The sequence below is a fragment of the Mobula birostris genome, chromosome 6 (assembly GCF_030028105.1).
Source record: "Mobula birostris isolate sMobBir1 chromosome 6, sMobBir1.hap1, whole genome shotgun sequence".
NCBI lineage: Eukaryota > Metazoa > Chordata > Chondrichthyes > Myliobatiformes > Myliobatidae > Mobula > Mobula birostris.
The window spans coordinates 172,747,579-172,767,497 of record NC_092375.1 but is presented as its reverse complement, the minus strand read 5'-3'; the positions used below and the strand labels follow the sequence as shown (position 1 = coordinate 172,767,497).

Below are 19,919 nucleotides of genomic sequence, written 5' to 3'. Positions count from 1 at the left end.
TTTTTATTACAGTCAGATTTGATAAGGATGCTAATCGTTACTGGGATGAATTCTACAAAGTTCATCAAAACAAATTCTTCAAAGATCGCAGATGGTTGTTCCTGGAATTTCCTGAGCTCCTACCACAGAGAACACACAAATGTAATGAAATTGACCTTGAATCAAAAAGTACTTCCATATTATGTTCACATGTTTCCTTGCAACCAGAAAAGAAATTGGGTGGTATTATCAGGACACATGCTACAACGACATTTGAAACGCCACAGAAAGCTGATTCTGTAGAGAGAACAAGAACCAATGAAGGCATGAAATTGGATGATGAAAAACAAGACCAGAAATGGACGGGCAGACAAAAGGATCAAGGATATTTTCCTGGTATCGATTTCACATTCAAAATTTTTGAGGTATGTTAGCAGAACCAAAAGTAAGGAGCTCTGTATTTTTCTAAGTTTGTGCAACATTTTGTTTAACGTACAAATTTTATATAAAATTTCCAACTCAGTATATCATCAGAACTTCAGTAACAATGCACTTCCAAATTCCTGAGACATTAGCCCCAAGTTGTCAATAGACATAGCATGTCCGGAGTAGGAAAATAGTGCTATTAGGTATGTGAGAAGCAGATATGAGATGTTTGTTTATGAACCGAGGTAAAAATCAAAGTTCAAAGAAAATTTATTATAAAAATACATATATGTTACCATATACTACCTTGACATTCATTTTCTTGCAAGCATTTGCAAGAAAAAGGAAATACAATAGAATTTTACAAAAACAACTATGCATAAACAGACGAAGACTGACAGACAACCAAGGTGCAAAAGAGTATAATCTGTGCAAATAAAAATAATACTAAAAACATGAGTTGTAAGTTCAAAGACAACAAATCTTTGGAAGTGAATCTGTAGGTTGTAGAATCAGTTCAGAGTAGTGGTAAATGAAGTTATCTACATTGGTTCAGGAGCCTGATGGTAACTGTTCACAAACCTGGTGCTGTGGGACCTAAGGCTTCAGTACCTCCTGCCTAGAGGTAGTAGAGAGAGGAATGCCTGGACAGGATGATGGGGGTCTTTGATGATAGTTGATGCTTTCTTCTGCCAGCAGTCTTTGTAAATGTGCTCAATAATAGAATGAGAAAACAAAGTCATTGAACCCCCATTCCTTAATTGTGGAGTTTTTGTTAAAGCTAGAAATACTGCTTTCTTTTAATGAAAACTCCATTGATTTGATGAATAAATCCACACCCTCTAAACTGGCATAGTTTCAGGCTTAATTCCTGGTGCATGCAAGCTTAAAATAGCATGTAGGTATAAACCCAGGCAATACAGGCTAGTCAGTTTAACTGGTGATAAAAGAGCTGCAAGAAATGATATTTAGGGACAAAATTAACAGTTGTTTGAACAAAGGTTTTAATAATATGTCATTTTGCCGGCAGTTTAATCCTGAGAATGAAAAGGCTACACAACATTGATACCAAAACAACACACACAAAATGGTGGGGGAACTCAGCAGATCAGGCAGCATCTGTGGAATTGAATAAACAATTGATCTGAATAAGGGTCTCAGTCCAAAATGTTGACTGTTTATTCATCTCCATAGATGCTGCCTGACCCTGCTGAGTACCTGCAGCATTTTATGTGTGTTGCTTTGGATTTCCAGCATCTGCAGAACTTGTCGTATTTAAGCACTGGTACCAAACTGTCTTTATATGAGGAAATGGAGCCTTGGAAACAGTTTGTTTCTCTGATTGAAGAGAGATTATGTGGTGATGTTCCTAAACAATTTGTAATAAGACCTTTGCTTTCCTTCATTTATCTTAAGATTCATACATACCTAGCAAGGATAAATGACATAAAAGGGAGCAAAACAGTAACCAAAAACTTTGGGGATACAGCAGTAAAGTGGACACATGACCAATTAAATCTTATGACATGAAGTGTCAAATTATGCATTAATGTTTGTGGCAGGAAAAACAAAGAAGCTTTCATTGAAGGCTGTCCAATTCCTCATAGAGTCCTTCACCAGTGTCTGGAGAGTAGAGAAGGTTGATTCAGTTGTAGAAAAAGAAGCTGAATAATCATCTTAAAGAAACAAATTTGAAGGCCTGTGGGAAAAGAATGGGGTATGGGACTAACTAGACCACTCTGACCTTGAGCCAATATGGACTCAGTGGGTCAGGGACCTACTGTGTTGCAAACATTCTTTGAGTTGGATAGGAGGCTTGCTGAAGCAAGGAAAAAGACGCAACATTGCCCTTAAAATGGCTGACTTATTTATTTTGGTGAATTAATCTGATGAGAAGATGATATGATCTGATTGTATTTTTGTTTTCACGGGCTTTAATACTTTTGGTTAGATTATAATCCACAAAAAATTTAACTACAAATGGTATTGTGGAATTAAATTGTAGACCAGGCAGAATTAGAATTTATACATGTTGATAATTTAATTGCTATTAACCCAAGACAATAAAAGTCAGAAAGGTGATGTTTTACAGCTCTAGGGGTTGTTACCTGAGAACATTATTCCAAGAGGCATTTGCACATCTTACATGAAGTACCTGTACTACAAATATGGGCAGAGTGTAGACTGAAGATCCAGAAGATAGCAGTCTTGGCACATCTCCAACAGTAATGTAATTCTTGTAGTCTGTGTGGATGGTCACACGCTGAAGGCACACGCTCAGCGATTCAGGAACAGCTTCCTCCCTGCCATCTGATTTCTAAGTGGACATTGAACCCATGAACACCACCTCACTACTTTTTTATTTCTTTGTTTGCACGACTTATTTTAATTTAACTATTTAATAGACATACTAGTTTTTTCTCTGTTTATTTATCATGTATTGCATTGTACTGCTGCCATAATGTTAACAAATTTCGTGATATACGCCAGTGATATTAAATCTGATTCTGAGTGCAGGTTAACAACTTTCAACAGTACCATGTTATAGTGGTGGAGGGTTGGTTTGGAGTGTGACCTGGAGGTATCGAGTCGCAGGAATACAGAAAAATGTAATAATAGGGAATAGAGTATTCGCCATAAAAGCAAGTATGAGTCTCAAAGACCGTGTTGTCTTCCTGCTGCCAACATTAAAATCACTTCAGATCTGAAGGGGAATGTGGTGTGAGAGGGAAAGATCCATTTGTATTGATCTATGTGACGAAGTCAATGATATAATCGAGACTAAGAGAAAAGGTTCTGTGAATGAGCAGATAGGATCTAAATTAAAATTCTGAACTAAAAAAACAAGTAATCTCTGATTTATTACCTAAACCAAGTGCAAATTTCATAGAACACAGCATCATTCAGACATTCATAAGACCATAAGACGTAGGAGCAGAATTGAGCCATTTGGTCCATCTGGTCTACTCCACCATTCCATTATTTATGTATTTAGTGATGCAGTTCAGAGTACGCCCTTCTAACCCTTTGAGCCGTACCGCCCAGCAACCCCCAACAAACTCAATTAACTCTAACCTAATCATGGCACAATTTACAATGACCAATTAACATACCCAGTGTGTCTTAAGACTGTGGGAGGAGACAGAAGGACCTGGAGAAAACCTACGCATTCCATGGGCGGGATGTACAGAGACTCCCTACTGAGGATGCAGGAGTTGAACTCTGGAATGCCCCGAGCTGTAATAGTGTTGCACTAACTACTATGACATCTGATTTATTATCCCTCTCAACTCCATTCTCCTGCCTTCTCCTTATAACCTTTCATGCCCTTACTAATTAAGAACCTAACAATCTCCACTTTAAATGTACCAAATGACTTGACCTCCGCAGCTGTCTGTGGCAATGGATTCCTCAGACTAAAGAAATTCCTCCTCATCTCTGTTAGAAAGGGATGCCCCTCTATTCTGAGGCTGTGCCCAGTGGTTCTAAACTCCCCCACTACAGGAAACATCCTCTCCACATTCACTCTATCTAGGCCTTTCAATATTCAACCAGTTTCAATGAGATAGGCTCTCATTCTTCTAAACTCCAGCAAGTTTAAGCACAGAGCCATCAAATGCTCCATTCATGAGAGAGGCAAAGAAACGATCTCTTTACATAAAGTATAGTGAACCTTTAGAATTTTGCTATTCAAGATGACTAAAGAGAATCAACCACTGAGCATCTTGAAGACACAAGCCAATAGATTTTTATGTATTAGGAGAATTGGAAGGAGAGGGCACTCGATCAGGAAAGGTGCTTGGGTAATTCACTAAAGATGCAGCAGACGTGAGGAGCTAAATGTTTTTGTAGTCCTGACAGTTTTGAGTGTATAGGTGCAAAGACCATTGAAGGTGGTAGGACAGGTTGAGAAAGCATATGGGAGGCTACACTTTATAAATGAAGATTTTGGATACAAGAGCTTCAAAGCACTGGGTTTTCTATAGCTGGAATTCTGTGATTATTTTGGTTACAGCACTGCAAAAAGGATATGAAAGTCCTAACAAAGTTGCTGAAAAATTTAGAAGACTGCTCCCATAAACTTATGTTAATAGAATGGAACATTTACGGTTGTTTTCCATAGAGCAGGAAAGGTTGAAAGATGTTAATAAAACACCAGGCAGTTCTAAGTTGCTAGTGAACGCAGCAGGCCAGGGAGCATCTCTAGGAAGAGGTACAGTCGACGTTTCAGGTCGAGACCCTTCGTCAGGACATTGACATTTAGTGTCCTGACGAAGGGTCTCGGCCCGAAACGTCGACTGTACCTCTTCCTAGAGACGCTGCCTGGCCTGCTGCGTTCACCAGCAACTTTGATGTGTGCTGCTTGAATTTCCAGCATCTGCAGAATTCCTCGTGTTTACCAGGCAGTTCTAGTACAGTTCAAAAGGTACAGTTCAAAAAAGATCCAGAAGACATTAAGTGCTAGTTAAAAGTGCTAATGTGATGCCGGAATAAACCATTGTTTAGCTAGTCGTCATGATCTAAAATTTACTGCTTCAAAAGAAAGTGTAATGCAAAATGAGTCATTGTGTACAAAAAGGAAATTAGGTAGTAAGAAAAATATTGCCAGGCTAAATAATTTCTTCATGTGTTTTAACAGTTCTGTTTCAATGTTCCTAAGGAAGTTTAGGTGATAATGGCAAAATATCTACTCTGTATTTGGTCTTGGTGCAGTACACAATAAGATAAGTTAACTATTGGGTGAATAGTAGATTCTAAATATTCAACTTTCTATTGCCTATTTTTGGATGGCTTGAGGCCCTGTTTATTCCCAAAGTCTTCCCCTTGAGCGAGTAAAGCCGCAAGGTAGCAGAGGTTGGGAGAGTTTTCCTTCTCCAAGATCAGCTGGCAACTAGTTTTAAGGCACCAGTAACCTGCCTTTGCCCCTCCTCTCTTCAGTAGAAGTGGTTCCACAGGTTTAGTAGCTAAGCCACATGTGAAAGCCAGGAGCAGTACTTAGTTGTCAGAGGCTATTTGAGACAAATGCCATCGGGAGCATTTAATAGGTAGCAGAGTCTTATCCCCATTACCGCCCCCCCCCCCCCGGCAATGACAATATTAAGGAACCATTAGTAACTATGGATGGATTACTAACAGGCTATTTAAATCCACGGTAATTATTCTGTACTATTAATGGTAATGAAGTAAAAATTGAAATATTTTACCAAAAGTGTGAATCACACAACATATGTCAGTGATAATAAATCTGATTCTGATTCTATATGTTTGAGGTTCCCTATTACAACTTTTGTTTAATTTGTGTAAATCTGATGAAACTTTCGCATTTCAAATTTAGGTGAACCTGAACAAGAAAAAATTAAATTCAATGTTGTAGAAAGAGTAATTGAAATACATTATTCTAATTATTGCTAATAAAAGAGAATTGTAAATCCAATAAAGTGGCACTGGTAATGAATACATTTATTGATTAATTAAGTGAGTGGGCAAGGGTCTGGCAGATGGAGTACAATGTTGGTAAATGCGAGGTCATCCACTTGAGAAGGAAAAATGAAAGAGCAGATTATTATTTAAATGGTAAAAAAAAGTGCAGCATACTGCTGTGCAGAAAGACTTGGGAGTGCTTGTGCATGAATCACAAAAGGTTGGTTTGCAGGTGCAGCAGGCTATCAAGAAGGCAAATGAAATGCTGGCCTTCATTGCTAGAGGGATTGAATTTAAGAGCAGGGAGGTTATGCTGCAACTATACAGAGTACTGGTGAGGCCGCACCTGGAGTACGGTGTGCAGTTCTGATCTCCTTACTTGACGAAGGATATACTGGCTTTGGAAGCAGTGCAGAGGAGGTTCACCAGGTTGATTCCAGAGATGAGGAGGTTAGACTGTGAGGAGAGATTGAGTCACCTGGGACTGTATTGCTGGAATTCAGAAGAATGAGAGGAGATCTTATAGAAACATATAAAATTATGAAAGGGCTAGATAAGATAGAGGCAGGAAAGTTGTTTCCACTGGTGAGTGAGACTAGAACTAGGGGACATATCCTCAAGATTCAGGGGAGTTGATTTAGGACGGAGATGAGGAGGAACTGCTTTTCCCAGAGAATGGTGAATCTGTGGAGTTTTCTGCCCAATGAAGCAGTGGAGGCTACTTCAGTAAATATATTTAAGACAAGGTTGGATAGATTTTTGCATAATAGGGGAATTAAAAGTTATGGGGAAAAGGCAGGTAGATGGAGATGAGTCCATGACCAGATCAGCCATGATCTTATCAACAGGACAAATGGCTTAGTCCTGCTTCTATTTCTTATGTTTTTAATTAACTGATAATATAGATTTGTTATTTGATAACTTACTTAAATTAAAGAACAAAAAGTTAAATTAAAACCCAGAAAGCATTAAGCTGAAAGTATTTTTAAAAAATACTTAATTTCCATCTATCTCTTCTTTTACATTTTTGCATTAGCCATGGAAGTTAACAATGTTAATTGTAAAGTTCTTAGAAGCTCATCAATGATTCGCTAAAGCAGGGGTTGCCGGCCTTCTTTATGCCATGATCCCTACTATTAATTAAGGGGTCCAGGTTGGGAACCCCTGATGTTAAAGGGAATACCAAGACAAGCCCCAATTTCACACTCCCACATTTTCCATATATGGATTTCAATGGTGCTTAGAATCTGTATAGCTCTTCCCTTGCAACACACACAAAATGCTCGAAGAAATCAGCAGGCCAAGCAGCATCTATGCAAAAGAGGAGGCATGGACCGACATGTAGGAACGGGAATAGAGATGGGAATTAAAATGGTTGTCCACCAGGATACTTTTGGTGGATGGAGCAGAGGTGCTCAATAACATGGTCCCCCAATTTACATTGGGTCTCACCAAGGTAGATGAGGCTGCATTGTGAGGATCAATACCAATAGACAACCCTCAACAAATTTGCAGGTGAAATATTGCCTCACCTGGAAGGACTGTTTACAGGAGATAGGGTGGGAAAAGGTATAGTCAAGATTACTGTGGGGATTGGTAGGTTTATGAAGGTGTTGATGGACATTTTGTCTCCAGAGCTGGAGCCAGAGACATTGAGAATGGGGGTGGAGGTGTCAAGTGAACTCAAGGGCAGGGTGGGAGTTGGAGGTAAAGTTGATGAAATTGACAAGCTCAGTCAGGCTGGGTGCATGAAGCAGCACTAGGCAAGCAGAGTTGGGGAGCATTACCAGTGAAGGCTTGGAATATGGACTCTCCACATAGCCAGTGAAAAGGCGGGCATAGCTGGGGCCTGTGCAGATACCGATGGCTACCCCTCAAGTCTGGAGAAAGTGTCTTTTGCGTTAGCTTTTCCCTTTACTCCATGTTTGAGGTAATTTACTGAAACATAGGTTGAGCCTTTAGACTTCGTGACTCAGACTCTGCCATTTGATCATAAATTTTGAAATGTATTTCACATGTGTACTTGTGTTACTTGTATCGCGCTGACTACAAAATTAATACGTTAATTAAAGCAGAATACTTATGCTTGATTTTAATATCAGGTTGGATGTGGTGCTGGAAACAGTGTTTTTCCTATCCTGAATAAAATTTGGTAAGTAAAATGACATTGGAACTAAACTTATGGAGTTTAGTTTTGTTTCATTTAATTTAGTAATTCAATATAGAGTGTAGGTACCAGGAATTAGAATATTATTCCACTTAATTATTAGCCTTAATTTCATGAATGAAAGCATTCATTTATAAAAGCACACTTACTCTTATATGAAACATACAGTACACAGTGTGAAAGCAAAATGGTATAAAATTTGACAGTCTGAAAAATAAACAAAATATGCTGGAACACACATAAAAGTTGTTGGTGAATGCAGCAGGCCAGGCAGCATCTCTAGGAAGAGGTACAGTCGACGTTTCGGGCCAAGACCCTTCGTCAGAGTCTCAGCCCAAAATTTCAACTGTACCTCTTCCTAGAGATGCTGCCTGGCCTGCTGCATTCACCAGCAACTTTTATGTATGTTGTTTGAAATTCCAGCATCTGAAGATTTCCTCGTGTTTGCGTTTTTAAAAAATATGCTGGAAATATTCAGCGGACCAAACAAAATCTATTGGGAAAGGAACAAAATTAATATTTTAGATTGATAACCTTTTCTCAGAACTGGGATGGAATCCCCAAATTAGTGTGAATGGAGCTTGCTTTTCAAGGTCTCAATAGAACAATTTAACAAGGTTAAATGATTTAGAACAGGCTCACTTAACCATATTTTTCTTCATTCTTTCATTCATCGGACAATTTGATATTTTGTAAAGCTTGCTTAACCGTTAGTGTGGACTCAGAAGGGCTAAGGGTCTGTTTCTATGCTATATGACTGTGATTCTCATGACGTATTTTAGTCCATGCCAGAAGCAGAACATTGGGCTAGAGAACTGAACGGTGGCAAGCAGGTTCTTTTCCTCTAACTTCGCACAATGGAAATGGGGAGAGGCTAACTATTTATTTATAGTTTGCTTCAGCTGCTGATAAACTGGTGGTGTCTGTAATAGGAGATGAAATTCTAAACATTTAGAGAAATATTAACTTACTAATGCCAAGACAATATGAATTTCATAAATGACATTTTTGATTAATAGAGTATTTCTGGAAAAAAAAAGCAGAACTTTGTGGAACATCAAACTTCATTTCATGAAATAATAAGATATAAAAATGGTAAAGGTAATGGCTATGAATAAGAAAAATGTGACTATGTGAATACTGAAATAATTGGAGGAAAGAAACATAAAATAAATTATCTCTTGAAAAACTGTGGGGAAAAAAAGTTGTTTGATGCCTACTTAGTATGCACCTTGTAACTTCTTGCCTTTGTTGAAATTGCTGCTGCCACATTCTATATTTTTTTGTGGAAGAAAGCTTGTCAAAGTGTCCACTGCAGAATTACATCTTGTGAAAGAGTATCTGTTGATACTTCATAAAACAAAAAATGAAGATCTCAACATGTATTAAAAGAGTGGATTCATCAGTATCAGAGTGAACATTGCCATTTAATGGTATGCTGATCATGAAACAAACAAAAATCTATCATGATGAACTGAAAGTTAAAGGTAATTGTGAATATTCTGGTTGCAGAAATTTGGGAAAGGCACAGCATTAAATTTTTAAAGATTTGTGGTGACAAAGTGCCTGCTGATCATGAAGTAGCAGAGAAATTCATTGATGAGTTTGCCAAGGATCATCGCAGATGAAAATGTAACATGCTGCATCAGTACGTATGTGTAATGAACAAGTGGAAGACACAGTCTACTTACTGGTAGCACATAAATTCAGAGTCGAAATGATGGCTATCTCATTATATATTCCAAAATCTGAAATTCAAAACACTTCTGGCATCAAACATTTCCAATAAGGGGTGCTCAACCTGTATTTATTTTGTATGTTCTTTGTACCCATTAATATCCAAGCCCTAGTAGGCAGTGCCTTACTTGTAGACCATTATCATTTCCAGCTGCCCAGGTAAATCCTTAGCTCTCTAATTTTTTTTCATTATTCCCAGGTGTCTGTAGCATGTGTCTGAATCTGCTTTATTGCAATCCATGGTTCAATGCATTGATCCTTTGCAAGCTGCACATTAATCCTTTTGCTACTTTTTATAACATCTATCTATGCAATAGAGAGCATAACAGCATTATTGAAATGATTACTCTAGAGGAAAGTAAAGCAAGGAGAGAGGAATAAATATGCAGGGAGAATATATTGTTTATTCCCATTTTTCTCTGGTTTGTGCTATAATGTTGATGTACTGACATTTTGAATGAACAATTGCAATCAGCATACATGTTGTCAATCTATGTAAATCTTTTAAAGCACTCGGGCTGTATTGTATTTATACTTCTAGTTGATTGGAGCTTGTATGGATATCTCTGCTAAATGATGTGTGGCTTCAAAATGAATCTATTGCTTTTTCACTCAATTTACAAAAAAGTAAGATTAATGTTTGATGAACAGTGTAAGCATATCCTCATGATTGGCAACTTCTGGCTATATCTGAAAGTTGTATTAACTTATTAAAGTGTACTGCCATCTACCAGGTCTTCATTAATTGGTCAGTGTTCTACACTTGATTTTTTGAAGGCTATGAGCCAGGTTCTTCAAGTCACATGGAAAATATTATTTCTGCATGATTAGCATTTATTGCTTGTATTAGTGGAATAACATTTTTTTGAGTTAGCCTTTGGGTTGTTTATTTTTGATAGATTAAAAACTGAAAAATCAATTTTCTATGGATAGTATATTGTGAAATTTGCAGCAAGATTAAATTCTGATACCTCACCTCCAAATGTAGATGTAGAATGGAATCAAGAGAGTGGAGTGTTGATTGGCCTATTGTTGCTAGGTCTGGCTACTGTCAGGCAAAGCTCACTGCATTTTGTTTGGTTTGTGCAGTAACTCAACCATGTCATGCTGCTGCTGCGCCTCACTTCAAAACATGATAATGTCTCTTGGCCAATCAACACACACAAAATGCTGGAGGAACTCAGCAGGCCAGGCAGATTCTATGGAAAAGCGTACAGTCGACATTTCGGGCCAAGACCCTTCAGCAGGAAACATCAACTGTTTACTCTTTTCCATAGATGCTGCCTGGCCTGCTGAGTTGCTCCAGCATTTTGTGTGTGTGCCTGGATTTCCAGCATCTAGATTTTCACTTGTTTGTGATGTCTCTTGGCCACTTCAAATTCAAATAATAGTTCAAGCTTCCTTTTTGTGTATGTTTGTTGCTATTTTTCATGAAACAATGAGCAAGTGATTTAAAGTAGAGAATCATCACATAAATTAAAATAATTTAAACATTATATCAAGGAATTTAGTTAATAAATAGAGCAAATACAGAAAATTCACTTAGTACCACAAGAAATTCTGCAAATGCTGGAAATCCAAAGTAACACACACAAAATACTGGAGAAACTCAGCAATTCAGCAAACATCCGTGGACCCTTCATCAAGACCCCTCTTCAAAATTCATTTAGTGAACCTTTTCACTAGGAAAGCTGTTCCTCCTCCCCCATTTCTTGTGACCATCAGTTTGTTTTCATTCTTTTCTCATTGATGTCTTTGAGATGGTTATGATTTCTTACTAAACATTTGGACTGTCCACGTTCTTCTTGACATAGACTAACGTTGCAGGTACACCACAGAAAGCTATTCTGCCTTACTGACAATGTTTGTACCTTATATGAGCCTCAGATCTATTTATATCTGAATCTATCCACCTACTTTTATGAATATTTGTCTAGCTTTTTTCTCAAATCTTCCTGTGCTAAGTGCTGAAAAGTAGTGAGCCCTACATTGTGAACTCTCCCTGGTAAGGGTGTTTTTTGTGAATTTCATATTAGATTTATTAGGGGCTATCTTATATTGTCCTGAGTTCTATCTTAACCTTGCAGATGAAACTATCAGAGCACCCATCAAATCCTTTACCAATTAACAATCTTTAAATCTGCCCTCACTTATTTTTAGAGAAAATGGACCCAGCCTGGTCCATTCCCTCTTGATGACCTCCATTTTGTATTGTCCATTATCACATAGCCATGTTTTATAACTGGTTGCATGATAACCTTTATTTTAGTACCTTCCTGATGGTATTGAATTTTATACCAATTGAACTATACTTCGCATTTTTGGTGTAGATTGGTTTAAGTTTCTTTATATAAAGTGAGATTTTCCAGTGTGTTTAGGTGAAACTGAATAGTTATATTCAAGGAAATGGAAACAGCTGACATTGTTTTCCTCATCATTGCAGTGATCCCAGTATCTTTCTTTATTGCTGTGATTTTTCAGCTTGTGCAGTCGATCTGGTGATGGTAGGCACTTAAATTTGTTTTTCTTTATTTGTTTTAATATAAACCATTAAAGTTTATTGATTCACCTTTGGACATAACAATTATAGCTAGTCAAACTGAAATTTTAGATCTACATTGTGTTGGACAAGATACTATCAAATTTTGATTGATATTTAAAACTAAATAAGTCAATAAGATTTAAACTTTAAAAAGGAAGGTGCTTAAAAGATGAAGATAATTTGGATTTTGGTAATATATTAAGGGTTCAACTTATTTCTTTGATTTTTAATTGTTACATTTATATTACAAATGAAGTATAGTTTTTAACAAATAAGAACAAAATATCATACTAAGTTAGCTGTAATAGTTATGCTCTTTATGCATATCATTTTTCTACTCTCTGTAGTCTCACCCTTTGTACAATGCATCCAAATGTTATGCCTTTGTTCATGATCTGTGTGATGAAGCAAGCTCCACCTACCCATTTCCAGATGGAAGTATTGATGTCATTCTCCTTGTGTTCGTGCTTTCTTCTATTCATCCAGAAAGGTAGGTGAAGGTGAAGGTGAAGGGTTGTGAGAAATATCTTCAGATCATTTTTTACTTGGGTTTATTTAACTTCAAAGCAGAGGTATGGGTTCCAATGTGCTGGAGCCTAATTTAGATGTAAATAACATTTCAGAACAAATGTTAACTTGGAAAAATAGATGACATGCAAAAAATGCATTGGGCTAAATATTTTTAAACATAATTCTAATTTATTATACATTTCATGTGTTTGCTACCTGGGGTAGAACTCACAAATACATCCTTAAATATTTTGCCAAAGCATGAGCAGGTAATGACTGCAGTGTATGTTATATAGAATGATTTCTGACAGCAATAAAATAATAATTATGCAACTTGGACAAAAGCCAGAATCTGAACAAAGCCTTCAGATTGGCGAGTACTTTTCTAGATTTAAATGAAACCATAAATTATCAAAACCATTTTTGGTTTCATAAACTGAATATTATTTTTATAATTCACTATCTGTAGATTCCAGAAGAAATCCGCAGCTCATTCTGTATATGTCCATCTGTTGTAAAATTGCAATATTTATCCTCTTCCACTACCAAACATTAAAATCAATGAGTATAATAAATAATGTTATCAATATAATAAAACCAGTAAGATTACAAAGGTAAATTAAAGGTGCAAGAAAATGGTTTTTAAAATTGAAAATCTTGGTTATCAATCTAAAATAAATATTATTTGTGACATTATATTTATACAGCAATCACTTTCAGGCTTTGATTATGGCATATGAAGATGCTGTAGGTTTTCAAATTATTCAGTGATTTTTTTCATGATTGGATCACATGATTGGTTCCTGGGAGCAGGTTTGTCTCTTTCATTTAAAAGATTGCTTTTATTTGGCCACTATGGAAACGTTAAATATTGGTAGCAAAGGGCAGGCAGAAAAAGAAAGCTTTAAGAAAACCACTAGCACACTCACAGCATCTTCTACCGTAGATAAAAAAAAACCTTTGTCTGCCATAGGCTCCTTGTGAGTTATAAACGCACATCAGCATCAAAATGACAGTCATGCTCTTCGTGTTCATTTTCCTTGGAAAAACAAAATAAGTATGACCCTTCCTTAATAATTTTTCAATCTGAAGTTCTCAAGGTGAACTATTTTGCAACAATTTTTTAACAATAAATCTTCAGTCCCACTGAGATTTTTGATGACACTCATTTATAGATTTTTGCAAATTGGATGTATTTTATATTGATCCTGATTTTAAAATGTTGTCATGCAGAGAACATCTATAATCTTCACAAGTTAAAGGAACTATATTAAAATAATAGAGCTTTGGAAATTAAACAGCAATAACAATAAATGGTATAAAGTGCAATTTATTTTTAATCAGCTAAAACAGCATTTTGAGCAAAGGGAAATATTTAGCTTGACTCTCACAATGTATGAAGTTGAATTTATTTTATATTAGTTTAACTATCTGCACATACATTAAACCAAGATTTTATTCCTGTATTCTAGATACATCAGCCCTGTCATCATGCCTGCTATATGCATCCCTAGGCCATCTGTCTTGTTAATCACCATCTGAAGTCATTCTCAGTGTGTCTCTGCATGATACTTTGTAGAGTTGTTAGTGGCACTGCCTTTGGCTGCTCTTTTTTGGAGTCTCTCCAAAAAGTAATAGATGGTTAGAGTGCACAAAAATTTAGCTGCAAGATGGACAGCTTTGTTAATTAATTTTCTGCACTTACAAACTTGGGGTTTCAATTCTATTGATCACTTCTCCTTAAAACATTGCTACCTTGCAATTATGGTTATTCTATTTCAAATTCTCTATTTTTATCAATAGTCCATTTATTCCTATGAGGTTTAAAAACTCATTGAACAAGTGTGTAATATACTAGCTTTATTAACAAGGTCATACGTACATTTCTGCAGTGCTTTTTTTTGTATTTGGAAAAGCTATAGCCAAACATATTATAATTGTATTAACAAAGGTATTTAATTTAAAACTGTGCCATTTGGTCTATGTGCAAGGCATTTTTATGCAAACTTTAAAATGGACATTCAGTTTTGACACTATCATAAGGTGAATGATATATCAACTCAAATATTCAACTGATATAAAATGATTTTGGTTACTCTGATAATTGTAAAGGATAGGGTCTCTTCATTTTAAAGATGTATAAACTTCAGAGAGATTTGATACGGGGGTTTTGAATCTGCTTAAGATCTGGTTGTGTTCCTTCTGAGAAATTATTTCAGTGTTATTAATTGGGGAACAGGGTCTTCTTGTGTGTCTATAAAGCACACAGGAATTGGATCAGCTTCATTAATAACCTATAGAACAAGTTTCTGGCACTACAAGGTTCAATAGAGAAGTAAGTTTCTCTTAATAATCATTAATTATGGAACTCAACTAATTTCAGTCATCTGATATTTCTTCCTTTTTCCTAAAGATGTGAATAACAGGGAATAGAATGTATCTAATCATGACACTTGCTTAATGGTTTGCCAGTTTATTCCTCCTCCTCATTTTTGTTCATAATTTCTGTTACACTGTAATGTTATGCCCTGATACTCAGTTTATAACACCACAAAGAATCTAGATTTTTGTGCAACTTATTACAAATTCAGTATTTCATGTAAATCCTATAAATTAATCTTATAATCCCCTGCATCTGAAATGGTAATTAATAGAATAATTTCAGTTCATAACTGAGAGGATCTTCCATTATGGGAGCTGCTAGATAATTTAAAATGCAAATAGTTAATATTAACAATTTAAACATAAATTCACTGTCTGTAGCCTAATTTCTAAAGACAAACTTGCCCATTTTCTTTTTAATTTTCACTATCAGGCCACTGTTCTGATAAGGACAATAGGTGCTGGAATCTGGAGGAACAAAATATTGCAAGAGGGACCTCAGTGGGGCAGGCAGTAGCTGGAGAGGGAAATGAACAGTCAATCCTTCATCTGAACTGACACTTAGGGAGAGAACCAGTATAAAGAGGTGGGGGGAAGTGGTGAGGTAAGGGCTGGCAAACAGTAAGTGGATGCAGGTGAGGAGAAGTGGTAGGCAGATGGAGGAGGGGAGAATGCAAATAGTCACAGAGGTTAGGAGTGATAGGTAGAGGCAAAAGATGGAATCTGATGGGAAAAGAAGATAGAGGAGATAGGATGAACATACAGAAACAGTTAGGAGGTGGCTAGCCAATTTACTTCCATTTACTTACTTTACATTCATGATACTGACTCCCTCAATCCTTCCATTCAATGGATTGAAATTGCATTAAGTAAGTGAAAGACCACTTTTGCAAATGCATTTTTATTTGCGCTTTAGATCTAGTTCAATCATCTACACACACACACACACACACACACACATTTGTGCCGAAGTATTTACAGCATTTTCTGGATCTGTTTTGTGTTCCAGCTGAAGCAATAGTCATGAAGAAAATTTATAGTTTGTGGTTCTACAGAGAGCTTCCTGCATTGTATTGTTTTATTTTTTGGCAAAGAGCTTAACATAATTATTTATGAATACAGGAATAAGGATCCTTAAAGAGTGAACTGTTTTAATTCTTTGGTTCGTAGTAAAATAAGTCTAGCATTCTGAAAAAGAGCAAATTAGTATCTCCACCAACAGAAGAAACTGCAGATTCTGATTTTGGCAGTTCTGTTTGGACACCATATTTTCAAAACAATTGCATTATTTAACTGGCATGCACGTACAATGTTTTCAGTGAAAATCAATTTAAATTAAATTATTAATTGTTCATTTTGTGTATGCTTAACAGACTTAATTCTTTGTCTCCAGGATGCAGGTGGTAATAAATAGATTGAGCAAGTTACTCAAACCTGGAGGAATGATACTATTTCGGGATTATGGTAGATATGATATGTCTCAGCTTAGATTTAAAAAAGGTAATCTCTTAAAATGTTTGTCTGAAGTATATTTCCAAAGATTTGATATTGATTGTACATCATTTTAGGTATCATACATGACCACTTAGTGGTTTCTTTCCTGGATAGTAACTCGGCTTGTACAACACCATGTCAATCATCCCAGAACAATCTATAATCATAATTGTGAATAAGGGTCATAATTTTCATTCAGTGAAGGATTTGTGCTTAGATTTCACTAGTGTTCAAGGCAAAAGTCAACCACAAATATCCTTTAAAGTTATACAAGACACTTATATTTATTGGTCATTACCAAAACCTTCGACAAATTCTGTTATTGCTTGCCTTAGACCATGTAAATCTACGAATATACTCATCCATCCTTCCACTTACACGGTCCATATATAGATTAGGAAAGTTATTTGGCCCTCGGCGCCTTGGATTCTATGGTCTTGTCAATGTCAATTTTAAACGTATGAATATTTCTGGACTACCCTAAGTATAAATTTACCAATTTTTCATCCTAATAACTGTACAACATGTAAATGAAACAGCATGTTTAGTGTTCTTTAAAAAAAAGAACAGAATTGCAGGGAAAAGTCTTTCCCAGCAGATGCTTTAATTGCAAATATTGAAGACTTTCATGCCTGGTGCTAGGGTTACAGAGGGAGCATTTGCATATATGATTGGAAAAAGCATTTCCTCTCATCATAATGTAACTGAGTGTGATTCCTGTGATATAATCATGATTATATGATTTTATTTTTTAGCTAATTTCAACAGCATGGAAGACTGAATTCCTTTCAACACAGGAGCTTAGAATTTGGGTTCCAGTCAATAGATGTTCGTATCCAAATGATTTCTGATGACCTAGTTCCTGAATTTGCCCACATTTCTTTTAAAAAAAAACACAAATTACTTAATACCATTTAACAGATTTCAATAAAATGAGTGATTATGCTAGCTATCCATTTTGAACACCAGAGTGTTCAGCACAAATGAAAAAGTAAATTTTCTTTGAGTACTAGAGAAGTCAGTAATCATGTCACCTTTTGCATTGCTTAGGAAGTCTTGGAGGTGTTCAGTTTACCATCATATCTTTCAGCAAAGTTGTGTTTTGTTCTAAGAATGATGTACATACATTTGAAGCATGAATCAGCCTTATTTTTTATTCTCCAGTGTCTCACATTACAAGATAAGCTCTCCATTCTTTTTGAAAAATATCCGTGGCAATAGTAGACTTTAGTGATCTTCTAAGTAAACCAGCACTTAATAGTTTAGCTGCCTGCACTTGCCTTGGGTATTGTATGTCAAACCCGCTTCTTATACTACAATAGTTTGTAATTTTGGGAACACTTACACTTTTTTTTTTTCCTTTCTTCATTTTCAGTTTTCTTTTTCATGTGGAATCATCATTCTATACTAGTTGTAATTATTAAATGGAAAACTATTTTCTGTATTAAAGGATGATGAGTAGGAATGGCAGTATAGTGGTTAGGTTACTCACCAATTTGCTTACTGTCAGAACCGCTCTATGACAGATGTCGTAGCATCTGTCATGCACCTGGCCCTGACACACCTAGAAAACAAGGACATTTATGTCAGAATGCTGTTTCTGGATTTCATTTCAGCATTCAACACAATTGTCCCAAAGACTTGGTAAATAAACGCTTATTCCTTGGTCTAAGTACATCACTTCGTAACGAATCGACCTCAGATAGGCAGGATGCCTCTCCTCTCTCTCCATCATCCTCAACATGGATGCCCCCAGGGCTGTGTGCTGAGCCCATTGCTGTACACTCTGCTCATACATTACTGCACGGCCAAACACCCAATAAATCATATTGTCAAGTTCACCAATGACATGACAGTGGTGGGGCTCATTAATAACAACAATGAGATGGCCTACAAGGAGGAGGTAGAAGAGGTCGAGGCCTGGCACCAGGCAAATAACATCTTCCTCAATGTCCACTGGACAAAGGAAATAGTCCAGATGAAGGATCTCAGCCCAAAACACTGATTGTTCATTCATTTCAAACCTGCTGAGTTCTTCCATCATTTTGTGTGTGTTCCTCTGGATTTCCAACATCGTCAGGATCTCTTGTGCAAAGGAGATGGTTATTGACTTCAGGAGAACTTGCATCACTCACAACCTTCTTTAAATTGCTGGCACAGCAGTGGAAATTGTGAGAAGTTTCAAACTCCTGGGAGTGTGCATGTGTGCTAGTGCTCTTTTACAGATGTAGAGAGCATCTAACATATTGCATCACTGCATGGTACAGAAACTGCACTGTGGTAGACAGGAAGGCTCTGCACCAGGTAGTCAAAACTGCCCAGTGCATCACCGGCACTGGCCTAAACACCATTAAAGATGTATGTAGAGAAAAGGGCCAGTAACATCATGAAGGATCTCACCCACCCCCACTCATGGACTGTTTCTCCCACTCCGCTCTGGGAGGAGGCTATGTAGCATCCACACCAGGAACACCAGACTCAAAAAAAATTACTTTCCCCAAACAGTAAGGCTGATCAACACCTTCAGCCCCTGACCCAACCTTCCACAACTACCACCACCCCTACTTTATCATTTCCTATCAGAGTCATCTAATGTACAGACATTCCTGTGCCTAGCATCACTTTATGGACATAAAATCAATCTATGTATATAAGCTACTATATGTACTTATATTTATAGTGTTTTTTATTATTGTGTTCTTTATCTTATTGTTTTATTTTTGTGCTTCATCGGATCCTGAATAACAAATATTCCATTCTCCTTTACAATTGTGTATCAGGCGTGACATTAAACAACTTGAAATTTATTAGACCTACTTTAATATTTCAGGGACCTATGGAAACCCCACTTTAGAAGATGGAAACTTAGCTTATGGCAATTAACAATTCTATAATTCAGTAACTGGGCTAATTAGGGTAATCTGTTCATTCAGTGTGATCTTTAAGGAAGGAAATCTGTTTTATGTGTGACTCCAGTGTCACAACAATATGATTGATCTTAGCTGCCTTCTGAAATGGCCTCACAAGCCACTGAAGAGAGCTGGTGCAGGCATAATGGGACAGATAGTCTCCTTCACCACTGCAAACCGTCCATGATTCAATTCAGGGGCAAGAAAGATTTTGTATTAGAAGCTGATCCTGCCAGTTGCTCCCATGTTCCAAGAACAAATAGGTAAAGCCAAACAGAGTTTTGGAGTTGGCTGGAGAGTGATTCAGAGGTTTAGTGGCTAGTTTATTTTCCCTCGTTTTATAAAATTGGTG

At 36.7% G+C, this 19,919-nt stretch overlaps 1 protein-coding gene across 4 annotated transcripts in view; it reads left to right on the top strand.

The window, feature by feature from the left end:
- mettl8 (methyltransferase 8, methylcytidine) overlaps window positions 1-19,919 on the top strand; it is a 69,486-nt gene that overhangs the window by 38,770 nt on the left and 10,797 nt on the right. For all 4 annotated transcript variants that reach the window (XM_072261930.1, XM_072261931.1, XM_072261932.1 and 1 more), the window contains exons 4-8: window positions 13-404; window positions 7,929-7,978; window positions 12,174-12,234; window positions 12,620-12,762; window positions 16,558-16,664. In XM_072261930.1, the coding sequence (XP_072118031.1) occupies window positions 13-404; window positions 7,929-7,978; window positions 12,174-12,234; window positions 12,620-12,762; window positions 16,558-16,664 (753 nt within the window). The remainder of the gene's footprint in view (window positions 1-12; window positions 405-7,928; window positions 7,979-12,173; window positions 12,235-12,619; window positions 12,763-16,557; window positions 16,665-19,919) is intronic.